Source organism: Pholis gunnellus (genome assembly GCF_910591455.1).
Source record: "Pholis gunnellus genome assembly, chromosome: 11".
Lineage (NCBI taxonomy): Eukaryota > Metazoa > Chordata > Actinopteri > Perciformes > Pholidae > Pholis > Pholis gunnellus.
The window spans coordinates 17437566-17450194 of record NC_136538.1 but is presented as its reverse complement, the minus strand read 5'-3'; the positions used below and the strand labels follow the sequence as shown (position 1 = coordinate 17450194).

The 12629-nt window shown below is 41.5% G+C and overlaps 1 protein-coding gene across 1 annotated transcript in view; it reads left to right on the top strand.

Annotated features, from left to right (window-relative positions):
- The window catches only part of ryr2b (ryanodine receptor 2b (cardiac)), a gene marked incomplete at both ends in the record, with an annotated part of 55251 nt that overhangs the window by 18550 nt on the left and 24072 nt on the right, over window positions 1-12629 (top strand). Inside the window, 22 exons of the mRNA XM_079168352.1 lie at window positions 103-732; window positions 885-1085; window positions 1182-1293; window positions 1389-1529; window positions 1826-2102; window positions 2255-2369; window positions 2617-2749; window positions 3046-3149; window positions 4354-4489; window positions 5257-5443; window positions 6131-6239; window positions 7189-7309; window positions 7620-7789; window positions 8036-8256; window positions 8833-8923; window positions 9027-9167; window positions 10827-10990; window positions 11199-11277; window positions 11511-11600; window positions 11847-11984; window positions 12117-12194; window positions 12544-12619. Of these exons, the coding sequence (XP_079024478.1) occupies window positions 103-732; window positions 885-1085; window positions 1182-1293; window positions 1389-1529; window positions 1826-2102; window positions 2255-2369; window positions 2617-2749; window positions 3046-3149; window positions 4354-4489; window positions 5257-5443; window positions 6131-6239; window positions 7189-7309; window positions 7620-7789; window positions 8036-8256; window positions 8833-8923; window positions 9027-9167; window positions 10827-10990; window positions 11199-11277; window positions 11511-11600; window positions 11847-11984; window positions 12117-12194; window positions 12544-12619 (3514 nt within the window). The remainder of the gene's footprint in view (window positions 1-102; window positions 733-884; window positions 1086-1181; window positions 1294-1388; window positions 1530-1825; window positions 2103-2254; window positions 2370-2616; window positions 2750-3045; window positions 3150-4353; window positions 4490-5256; window positions 5444-6130; window positions 6240-7188; window positions 7310-7619; window positions 7790-8035; window positions 8257-8832; window positions 8924-9026; window positions 9168-10826; window positions 10991-11198; window positions 11278-11510; window positions 11601-11846; window positions 11985-12116; window positions 12195-12543; window positions 12620-12629) is intronic.

The following is a 12629-nucleotide window of genomic DNA, read 5'->3' as shown; positions in this document are numbered from 1 at the left end:
ATTGCTTGTTTGAGTTAATGTTTTTCTTGAGGTAATTCATTCATAAACAACAGGATAAGGAAACTTTGGAGAGTAAATAAATGTGTATTCTTGTTCTTTTAGGTTCACCTCAGCAGCCACACCACAGCATGTCGCATGATGAACCACGAATATATTGTGCCTATGACTGACCAGACCAGAGAAATCACCCTTTATCCCAGCCCTGCTAATCGTGTTAATGGGGAGAATGGTCTACCTCTAGAAGGCATTTCCAGCACCAGTCTCGGCACATCTCTTAAACCACAGATGCATTTCTCATCTCCTTGTTTTGTCAGGAGTGATGGGATGGAAGGAGATGGTACAGGGGATATAGCCTGCACAGACAGCCCAGAAATCCCTCTGGACATGTTGAAGAACCTGACAGTGGAGATGTTGACCGCGGGCGTATGGGCTGCGGGTCAGGGTGTGAGGGATCCTGTAGGAGGCAGCATTGAGCTTCTGCTGGTTCCCCTGATTAGACTGTTCTACACCCTACTGGTCATGGGGGTGTTTGGGGATGAGGACCTGGGGAAAGTTCTGAGACTGATAGAGCCGGGAGTCTTCTCCATAGATGCCAGAACCATCGAGAAGGAAGAAGAAGAAGAAGAAGCTAGTGATGATGAAAAAGAATGCAACGGGTGCAACAAAAAAGAAGGTTACCCCCTTAAACAAGGACTTCTTCAAATGAAGCTTCCTGAAGCTGTCAAACTTGAGGTGAACGAACCAGCAGATTACTTTCATGTTTGTCTTTCTTCTCCTTTCTTTTGATGTCATTTTGCATTAGCTTCAGAAGCTACGCTTATATATTCCTACACGCTATCTAAAATGAATCGTAAAAGGAAGATTTCATACGTTTCTTTCTCCAGCTCTGCCATCTGCTGTCCTACCTGTGTGATTGCCAGGTGCGCCACAGGGTAGAAGCTGTGGTTGCGTTCTCTGACAACTTTGTGGGCCAGCTGCAGGAGAACCAACGCTTTCGCTACAACCAGGTCATGCAAGCACTCAACATGTCTGCTGCTCTCACCGCCCGCAAGACCAAGGAGTTCCGTTCACCTCCACAGGAGCAGGTTGAATTTGCTGAAACGTGCTTAAAGAAAAAAAACAATTAAAGATTTCTTAGATTATCGTCTATACTGTGTCTGTCATCCGTGCCCTGTCTTTAGATCAACATGCTGCTGAGCTTCAAAGAGGATGAGCGGCAGGAAAACTGTCCATGTCCAGTGGAAATCCAACAGCTCCTGCAAGACTTCCATCACCTTCTCAGCACACACTGTGGTTGGAACACAGCTTATCTTTGACTATGAAAAATCTCCTTGAAGGCACTTACCAATATTGCCACTGAGTAAATCTCATCTGTTGCTGTTATGCAGGCATTGAATTGGACAGTGACACAGAGGACGAAGAGGACTCAGAGATGTCTCTGAAAGACCGACTTTTCAGTCTAGTGGCGAGAGTGATTGGACTGATGAAGACACCGACAGAAGTGGAAGGGAGTAGAACGCAGAGCGCCAGTAAGTGCATCGATGGTGTCAAAGCCCCCTCTTTGTCTTACTTTGTACATTGTGGCCGATTCATTTACGTGCACATGGGATTGTGCAACCTTTTTGGTTTCAGTATCAATACAATATAGGAACATAGCTGAATTAAAATAAAAGATGAGATGGGTGAAAATCAATGTGAATATCAAGTGTTAACCTCTCATCAGAGATGTCATGTTCAATACAGCCAACTAAACTCTGTGTTGGACAAACACCTAAAATGTAATGACATATTCAGTCTCATTACTTTCCACCTGCTTTTTCTTCAGAGTCCCTCAAAACGCTGATCTCTGAGACGATGGTGCGTTGGGCTCAAGAGACCGAGATGGAGGACCCTGAACTGGTTCGGGCTGTCTTCTCATTGCTGCACCGCCAGTATCAGGGCCTCGGGGGCCAAATGACAGCACACCTCTGCAGAGCCTATACGATCAGCCAGGCATCGGTAGAAGACACCATGGCTCTTCTCTCCTCGCTGAGCCAAATCCGCTCCCTCCTCAGTGTCCGCATGGGGAAAGAAGAGGAGAGGCTGATGATCAGAAGACTAGGGTAGGGGGACATTTCTAATGGGACATGGGTTTGCTTCATTTGACACCAATAATGTTATTTGTATTGATCTATTTCTAACATATATGCATCATAATATCCTTTGTTATAAATATCTTTCATTTTGTTGTGGTTTTTCACTGATTTACGTACAGAGACATTATGAATAATAAAGTCTTCTACCAGCATCCTAACCTAATGAGGGCATTGGGGATACATGAGACCGTGATGGAGGTGATGGTCAATGTTCTTGGAGAAGGGGAATCAAAGGTGAGAGACAAATCTGACATTTATAGTGATAATATTGGCAAAATGTGTGTAACGAAGAAGCATGTCTTTTCATCAGTAGTACGGTAGAGTATCTGTATTCCATAGATCATGTACTAAAGGTAAAGGTTATACTGTGTTGTAGCTGCATCATCCATAGAGCAATACTCTCTGCAGTGCAGTCAGTAGTGCCATGACCTCCTCACATCTTGATTTTCTTTATACCCATGCATTGATTTTCCTTTGTTAGGAGATTACCTTTCCGAAGATGGTGGCCAGCTGTTGTCGATTCCTGTGTTATTTTTGCCGCATCAGCCGCCATAATCAGGGAGCCCTGTTTGACCATCTCAGTTATCTGCTGGAGAACAGCAGTGTTGGTCTAGGTAAATCTTTTTTCCTCACTCTGGCAATTTCCGAGGCCATAGCTTGTGGTGCTGTTGCAAGGATGGCGTTAAATTTTTAAACATGTAACATTGAAAGTTTCACTCAGGTAGTTTACTGAGTAAAGTCGTATTAAAGTGTCCACAGATGTCGTATTGTTTGTGACCCTTTTACTCTATGCGGGGACATTATTTTGCACTTAAGAAAATAACCTTGTGAAGGTGTAAGCCACAATATCCTGACATCATTTATAGTTTATGAGTCGGGGTTTAGGTTGTTTAATGACTTCGTCCCTTAGCTTCACCATCCATGCGTGGGGCCACTCCTCTGGATGTGGCAGCAGCCTCTGTTATGGATAACAATGAACTGGCCTTAGCGCTGCAGGAACCTGACCTAGAGAAGGTGAGTTTATATTTGCTGCCTTCCTCTACCGTGCTGATGTTAATGGTCTCCATTATGTCCATAAATACTCTGGGCTCTCATTTATGTTCTTTGCAAATTAACAAAACGGGGCCCGAAGGAGGCGTACGCGCTTCCCATGCACAAGTTGCGATTAATGAAAACAAACTTGACGGGAGAATGTTCGCACCCGTACGGAAACTCTGACCCATGCATACCCACGCTATGGAGACGAGGGACACCGTCAACGCAGATGGTGAGGTGGTGAATTCTAACCACTGTCGAATTTAAATGTGAGAGTACATCATTATCATAATAATGTACTCTCACATTTCATTTAATTATCATCACATTACTTCTAGAGCCACTTTATCATTAATAATCAAACCAGCAGTTATATTTGAGCCATAACTATTCCATAAGCACCTTTTCAATCATAAAAGATATAAATCCACTCAAATCTCGATCCAAATTTCGCTAAATATTTCATCAGTGCCATCTGCACCTTACAGCGCAGAGTGGAGAGGGCCGTACTACAGAGCGCACCGTACCATCGGCTGTCAAAGACATCACATCAAATAGCATTAAATAATAATAATAAGTACCATTTAAGTTTTCATAGTTTTTGTGCGTAAAAATTGTGCAGTGAACACGACTTTATTTATTAATTTATGGTTTATTTGATAGGGACAGATGTGGTGCATGACACGCCATCTCCAGTCACCTCACCTGGCACATCTTCCACCTGCACTTATGGATTGTGGAAATTAGCAAAGTGTGGAAATAAAGGCAGTGAGAGCTTTTGCACAATCACTCCTCCATTGAGTCCTAATCATAATGCTAGCTAAGTTCAACATAACAAAACTAAAAGGCTGAACGACATTGTGTTCCCCTATCAAACCGCCATTTTCAAATGATATCCAGGGTGGGGGATACCACCGATTGTCGCGATCAATTAAGAAGCAAGAATTAGCAGAGAAAGAGTGTCTGTACATGTGGATCCTACACACTGTTTTATAGTTGACACGCCTGGTCTGTAATGAACATGCTCTGACATTCAATATTGTTTTGCAGCGTCACTCATCTATGTTGTTTATGTTTGTGTGGGTCTGTCACTGAATTCTTGGTTTTCTTTGTTGCACCCCATTAGTTGTACAGTAGCTGCAATGAACCAGTGTCTGTGAAACTAAAGTCATTTACTATCCAGGTGGTTCAGTACCTTGCTGGCTGCGGTCTCCAGAGCTGTCCGATGCTCGTGGCTAAAGGCTATCCTGATATTGGATGGAACCCTGTGGAGGGCGAGCGCTACCTGGATTTTTTACGTTTTGCTGTCTTCTGCAATGGTAAACCCTTTTAGTTCTACGCATAGTCCTCCCATTCAGAGCACATCCTGTGATACTTTTAATAAGATTTCTGTAGGCTCGTGTGTTGTTTCAGTCTGTTTATATATTTCAGAATAAACCTAATTTTATACACTTCATCGTCCCTTTACAGCATCTAGCTTGATTTATTTTATTTGACCATTTGTCTTTAAGGGAATTTTAGTTTTTTGGCAGCCCTTAAAACGTGCTCATTATTAACTGTATTATTTATATATTCAGTTATACTTTTGACTTAACCTTTTCAGGGCATTTATCACTTCTCAGATATTCGCTACTAGAATAACACGAGCCAAATACAAAGTTAGAAAGGTACAAGACGCTGCATCATGTCAGGCTTCCAATTAAGTGAGCTATTTGCAATAGAGGTAATTAACTCTCTGGGTCTTCTACTATTGATTTTTCTGACACTGAAGCGGTGCCCAGAAAGCATCAGTTAAAATTGTCCTTGAGGTTGCTGACAGTTCAGCTAAATGGCATGGAATTTTAAACCTTTCATGTTGTTGTAGTTTTTTGCTCTTTTCTATACAGCCTTCATATAGTGACCTGGGCACAACCATTGGTTGTCTTGGTTTGTTTTGAGTTTATTGATTTCCTTTCCTATAAATTCAACAAGAATATCTGAGATAAATATGATCTAAAACAAAGAAATGCATTCCTACACAATCCACAATTTCATCCAGTCCCCTTTTTGGGTTAATCTTTATCTTCTGTGCGTTTCTTAACCACAGGCGAGAGTGTAGAGGAGAATGCTTATGTGGTGTTGCGGTTGCTGATTCGTCGGCCTGAGTGTTTTGGCCCTGCCCTGCGAGGTGAGGAGGGAAATGGCCTCCTGGCAGCCATGCAGGAAGCCATCAGGATCTCGGAGGACCCTTCTATGGACGGACCTTGCATCACCCACCAGTCCGACAAAACACTGTCAGTATATGTTGAGTCCTGCAAAAACAAAAATGGTGGTGTATGTGCTTATATGTGCAAACATATAAGCTAATATGCACAAACTCTGCAGTTGACAAGAGCACAGACAGTTTTAGTGCATTTTCAAAGTTGAAAATGATTAAACTTAGTCAGCATCAAGAGATCTGTGTATAACTATTTTATCTAAATGCTACACTTTCTGTAAATGGCATTAAACAATCATCTAAAGTAGTGTAACATCGCATTGGGTATAAACCTGTTTAGCACTGTGTCTTTATGTCCAATCATAATAAGTCCCAGGATTAATTTCCTCTCAGGCTTTTCGGAGCAGTTCTTTGCTTGAATACGGTGTTCAGCCAACCTTCCCTTGGTAAATAGAGGTTAAATAAGCTACGTACAACAGTGGAACAGTTTAATGACACTGATTATTTTTAAGCTGCTTAATTCAGGATTTATATGGAGTGGGAGCTGACCACTGCTCTGTCTGCATTTCTTCTATTGTAACTGTCAGAGTTTTAGATAAATATTGAGGTCATTAGAAATGAGGAGGAAAGATCTTATCTTATCCTGCTAACGGGCGGCTTTATTTAGGAATAATCAATCATTAGATTCTATCAAATATTGTGATTAATGATATAATTCAGTTAATGACAAGCTTTGGACTGTTATGGTTGTCTCCTGCAACAGAGACGTTGTCCAGGACACCGATGATGACCTCATTCACATGGGCCACGCCATCATGACCTTCTACTCAGCCCTCATCGACATGCTGGGACGCTGTGCTCCAGAAATGCATGTGAGTGTTTTTCCAGCTTTCAGAAGCCCTTCTGCATCAATATCCGCTGACGTATCAAACAATAAAGCCTAATGGAGAAAAGAGTGGGTCAGAGAAAAAAAAGCCCTGCCCCGCATACTCTTTATGTTTAGACTATAAAACTGAAAACATTTAACTGGTCATTTGATGACAGAATATGTAATGCTTCAATACCAATGCTACGACTTGACTGTACTGTCATACTGCATTAATTTCATTAAACTCCACATTCTAGTTGGACCATACTGTATTGATATACACTGAATGTGTAGAATATTGAAGACACTATGTTCATTAATTATACATATTGTCATGTATGTTGTCAGGTGGTCTGTGATGTCCATCAGAACTCTAAACTCCCCGGTGCTATTTGCTGGATATTGACAGAGTAATTGTCTTAATTCTGTCAGAATGTACACACTAGGCCAGCTTGGGGAGTGAGCAAGTGTACCCGACTGTCAGCATAAGGACTTGATAAAAAAAAAAAAAAGAAGCCTTTTGAAAGGATGCGTTTCTTTTTGTGCGTTACAGTGGCATTGAAGTTTAAAGGCAAAACAAGACAGGGGACAATGTTTGTGTTGCATCTTTGAAACACAAAGCCGGTTAGAAAATGCCTTGCAGACGTCTTTTGAAATGCATTTCATTCTTTAAAAGATCAAAGTTAATAAAATAGTAAAAAAGTAAAAGAAATGTTTCAAAAGACAAATAAACAGAACTACAACAGCCCAAAACTACAAAATGGGCTGCAACTCATCATAAGGAAGATGTCGTTATAATGTTATGACCCACTGTAATCCTTCCACTGATGATGCCTTATAATACAATATATGTACATAAGAATGTCTTTTTCCACTGTGTCATCACATATTGTGAGAATCCTTTTGTAAGCTGTAAATGACCAATAAGAATGTTTTGTTCTGAATTGTTGCAGTTGATTCAACGAGGCAAAGGAGAAGCCATCCGGATCAGAGCCATTCTGAGATCGCTCGTCCCCATTCAGGATCTTGAGGGAGTCATCAGCATCTCCTTTCAAATCCCTTCAGTGTCTGAAGGTCAGCCCATCTTACAGTGCTAAAAAAACATCCGCTTGTATTCAGTATTTACACAGAAACCTGGCTTGTTTACTGTGGTTGCTTTTTAAATTATACTCTAAAGACCCATTCAGAGATTTCTGTAGTTACAGTGTTCCTTTTACTCTCCTGTTATGCACCATCCTGTACACGATGGTGTCAATGGTTGGACGAGGGATCCAGAACCACACACAGGGATCTGCTCACATAGTGCAGATTAATATATAATACGTGTCTCATTATGACCTTTTGGTCTTAACATCTAATCTTTACTTTTCGTTTGCCTGTCCAGATGGTCTGGCGGTTGAGCCTGACCTGTCCACAGTGTTCTGCCCAGACCACAAGGCAGCTGTGGTTCTTTTCCTGGACCGGGTCTATGGCATCGAGAACCAGAACTTTCTTCTCCACCTACTAGAAGTTGGCTTTCTGCCCGACCTTCAGGCAGCTGTCTCTCTTGACACTGTGAGCAGAGAACATTTTATTCTGTTGCCCTGTTCAGAGAAGATTCATTCTAATGAATGAAAGTTTTGTTTTCCATAAAACTTTAATAGTATTTCTCCCACCTGATAAAAGTAGATTTGAACACATTTCGAAGTTAAATCTGAGGACATGTTTTTTGCATTCCTGATCTTGGTCACTCCATCTTGTCTATTTAGTTCCCGTTAGTTAATTGGACTCTGTAATTGTAACCTCTCTTTTTCATTGCAGGCTGACTTAGGATCCACTGATATGGCCCTGGCCCTCAACAGATACTTATGTACATCTGTTCTCCCCCTGCTCACCAAATGTTCAGCGCTCTTTTGCCCTTTAGAGGACCACGCTTTGCTGGTGGATTCTCTCATCCAGGCCATCTACAACCTCTCCAGGACTCTGAGCTTGACCAAGGCTCAGAGAGACACGATCGAAGAATGTTTGCTAGCTGTGTGCAGGTAGTGCTATTTGTTGGTATGATGAAGCTTGTTAGGGTTCTCTCTCTCTCGTTATTATCATAAAGAGTTGTTGCTGTCTGCAGATAGGATATAGATATTTCATCAAGTCGCTAATAGATTAATATATGTTATGCGTACAATGTTGTCTTTGGAAGCTGCATCTTATGTGGTGTGCCATTTGTAATTTATAAGTGATTGCACCATTAGCTTCCTGTATCGATTGACCTGACTGCATTTTTGCTTTTTTAACCAAATCATACGTTGAGAAGCGAAAAGAGACACGGTAACAAACCATTGCTTCCTCATGCAAACGCATAAGTGCACTCTTGTTCCTACTAATTATATTTAATGAATCGCCATGAAGCCTGTTTTGCCCAATTTAGACGTTATTTACCAAAGTCAATCAGAAATGATAACAATCTAATTGGATCTTGCCCATGGCAACTTCTCAATTATATGCGAGGTTTTTCTGAGACATGATAGTTACTCATGACATCATTCATCCGTTTGTGTGTGTTGGTGGATGTGATTTGTATCTGCTCATGTGACAAATTCTGCCCTCGTTGGTGTCCTCAGTAAACTCCAACCCTCTATGATGCAGCCTCTTCTTCGACGTCTTGTCTTCGATGTTCCCCACCTCACAGACTACAGCAAGATCCCATTAAAGGTGAGAAATATTAGTTTACGACAGTATATGTGAAAATATACAATTGTACACAGAGTTAAAAAGATGCATTTTATTGACTTTGGTCAATACTGTCATCAACCAGCTCTTGACCTGTCACTACGAGCAGAGGTGGAAGTACTACTCACTAGCTGGAGGGCCGGGTGACCATGGTTTGGCCTCTGAAGAGGAGCTCCACCTATCTAGAAAGTTGTTCTGGGGCGTGTTTAAGGCCCTGGCAAAGAAGGTAAATCATCTCAAAATCACATGGAAATGATGTACAGTTGGAAGAACTAGTGCACAGCCCCGTTTCTGGTCGTGGTCGTTTGGAATGGGATGATTGGTCGGCCCCTATTGCTTGTTTTGAAGTGCTGTCGAGAACTGCTCATTGCTTGTTGACTCCAAGGAAGTGAAGAAGAGTTCGGTTGAAACGTATATCTAGTACATCCAGCAGCAAAAGTAAACTGCAGTCAATGAGCTGCGACCTGTAAAGGTTCACTAAAGACGACATGCTAGACTCAGTCTGCAGAGCTCTGAAGCTCCGCCCCGCTGCTGCACAGAGCGCTGTTTGCTTGTTTATTCAAAGTTAGATTATATGGCACCAACTCTCACACTGCACATCCTTGGGACCCCAAAAACACAGCCGCCAAGTGTGAAGTAGATCGGATTAACAGTTCTCGAGATATGCAAAGGACATGCGCACACACACACACAAACACACACACACACACACACACACACACACACACACACACACACACACACACACACACACACACACACACACACACACACACACACACACACACACACACCTACACACACACACACACACACACAGACACACAGAGTACATAGAGATTCTTTGCTTTATAGTTGGATATTTTCATGGAGCACCAGAAAAATTGCAGAAAAATAATAAATATTTGATTCCACTATTGATTTAGTGGCTGTTTTTTTTTCGACTCAGAGTACATTTCAGGTGAAACACCATAATCCGTGTTTGATTTTTTTCTCTACCAGTAAACTTAATAACTTGTGTGGCGGAAGATGCAACACACTTGAGATTTACAGTACATATCCCTGTATGAAACCTCCAACCCCTTAACAGAGTACATGCAGAGAACAGAGCATGTACCAGCTTATGTCTGAAATGAGACTTACCCGACAGATGGAGAACATGAAATGAAAAAGAAGTTAGTTCATAAAATCATTCTGGGCCCACTTGTAACCCACATCAAACAGCTTCAGAAACTGACTCAACAATGCACAGAAGAATCTCTTCAGAGAAATATTACAGAGTGTAAAGTGTAGCTCAGCCCTACAGTATATTAGCTGCCCTATTTATTGTACTTTGCTTATTTTATAAATTATTTTAAATGTGTAATTATAATATCTAAGGACACACGTTACAAAGCTCCCAAAATCAGGCTAAACCAATATTATCCAATTGAGTTGTAGTGCCAGTCCTGCAATTGAATGTCTCTGCAAAATGCCATATTTGTTAATAAGGTTAAAATAACCTAGTTTCATGTGTGCATTTAAACATAATGACAGCACTAAAACATACAGACAAATTAAAATAAGGTGCAAATGTGGAAAGGCGCATTATGTACCAACCATGCCATGTTAAAACACGGGGCCAACACATTCATGATATTGATCCTCTTAGTGCAATTACCGTTTTCTTGTAAAATGTGGACAATGCTGACAAAAATGTTCTTGATTATTTCTTTATTTTACAGATAACAGAACAGGAGGACAGAGTGATTTCCTTATAGTATATCTTAGTATTATTTATCCCATTTCACAGTATTGCCCGGCTTCACTTGACCCTGTCTCTTTTTCTTCTTTCCCTCCTACAACATTATGTTTCCAATACCCCCTCCCTTCTCCACCTCTACAGCCCTATGAGCCTCAGTTGTTCAGGCTGTCTGTCCAGTGCCTGGCTGCAGTGGTAATGGCCCTGCCCCCTGACCACATGGACTCAAGCTGTGCGTCCCATACGGAGAGAAATGCCTCGATGGACACGGAAGGACACTTTGACCCCCAGCCTGTAGATACCTCCAGGTAAGATACCAACCAGGGATATCTAATGATTATGGATAAAGGTATAAATATAGAAAACCTTGCTTCTCGATGACCTGTTCAGCCCCTGGAAAAATTTTTTATTTTTTAATGCTCTTTATAAATATTTCCATTGATAATGTGCTGGTGTATCCAAAGGTGTTACCGTGTTATAGAGCTAAATGATGTTTTATTTCTTTCCCTGCTCTAGTGTGTCAGTGCCAGAGAGACTGGAGTTTGTAGTTAACAAGTATGCAGAGCATACTCACGAGAAGTGGTCACTGGACAAGGTAATACCATAGTAGTTGTTCTTTAAATCTGAGCGGCCTGTTAAAGATGACAAAGTAGAGTTGATTTGTGATATCCTGGCCAGGACTGAACCACTTAAGACTACGTTTACAAGATGTTCTCTGTCTGAAAGTGTCAAAACATCGGTCTGTGTTGTGTGGTTGAGCTAATATCACGATGTCTGCATATTTTCTCACGTGGAATTTTGACTGAATCTGTGTCTTATCTCTGTCAGTTTGCCAATGGCTGGGTTCATGGGGAGCAGCTATGTGAGAACACCAAGGTTCACCCTCTCCTCAAGCCATACAGGGCTCTGGCTGAGAAGGTAGAGTGAGAAGTCCAAAAAAAAAAGAAAGAGAGAAAAAGACAGCAGCGAACTGAGAAGTCACAGAGGCACTTGCCTGCTCAATGTGGTGTGTGTGTGTAACATAAAAGATTAAAATGCCTCGGTTCGTGGTCTTTGTTGTATGGAGTGGACAACAGACTTCTTTTCAAGTTTTTGGAGGTTTATTGTGTTTTGCGCTTCTGCTGTCCTTCGACGACCAATAAAGTTCAGTTTTACATATTTCAGGAGAAGGAGGCATACCGCTGGGCAATTAAAGAAACGATGAAAACTATGCTGGCCTTCGGATGGAGCGTAGAGAGAACCAAAGAAGGAGACGCATTTGGCACGCAAACCTGCACACGCAGGGTGTCCCAGTCTGGACAGGTATATGCACTCAAAAGGCCACACTCGCACCAAACCTGTCTGTTCTAGTCATTCACAACTTCTCCTTACTGGCTTTCACAATTTTTTTTTGTTTTTTTAATTTAATAATCAGCCATTTGTTGTGTGTCCTAGTTGTGTTTTGAAGGAGCATCAACCTTCAGCCCCAAACCTATGGACATGAGCAGCATCACCTTATCATGGGACCAGTGTGTGAGTAATTGTTCTACCTAAATCTGCATTATTACTAATGTTGTGTAATAAGGCAAATACATTTGAATAATTCAAATAATATCTTGCATGCAATCTGGGCTACAGTTGTCAGATGTCATGTAAACCTCTTAAGTCATCTTAAAAAGAGAAATCATCTACCATTGGTAGCATGTTTGGAGTGCTGTGTAATCATATTTGGGCTACAGGACTCCTTGATACATTCCTTCACCAAAGAGGTTTCCTTGTTGGAGAAGTGGGCCTGGACTTTCCTCCTGCTTTGAAAGTGGAGTGTAAGGAGCTGATATATATGTGCCAGACAGAACATAGATTTTTACTTTTGTTGCTATAGGCTATGGCTGAGCAGTTGGCTGAAAACTACCACAACGCCTGGGCTAAGAGGAAGAAATTAGAACTTGAGAGTAAAGGTACCGTACC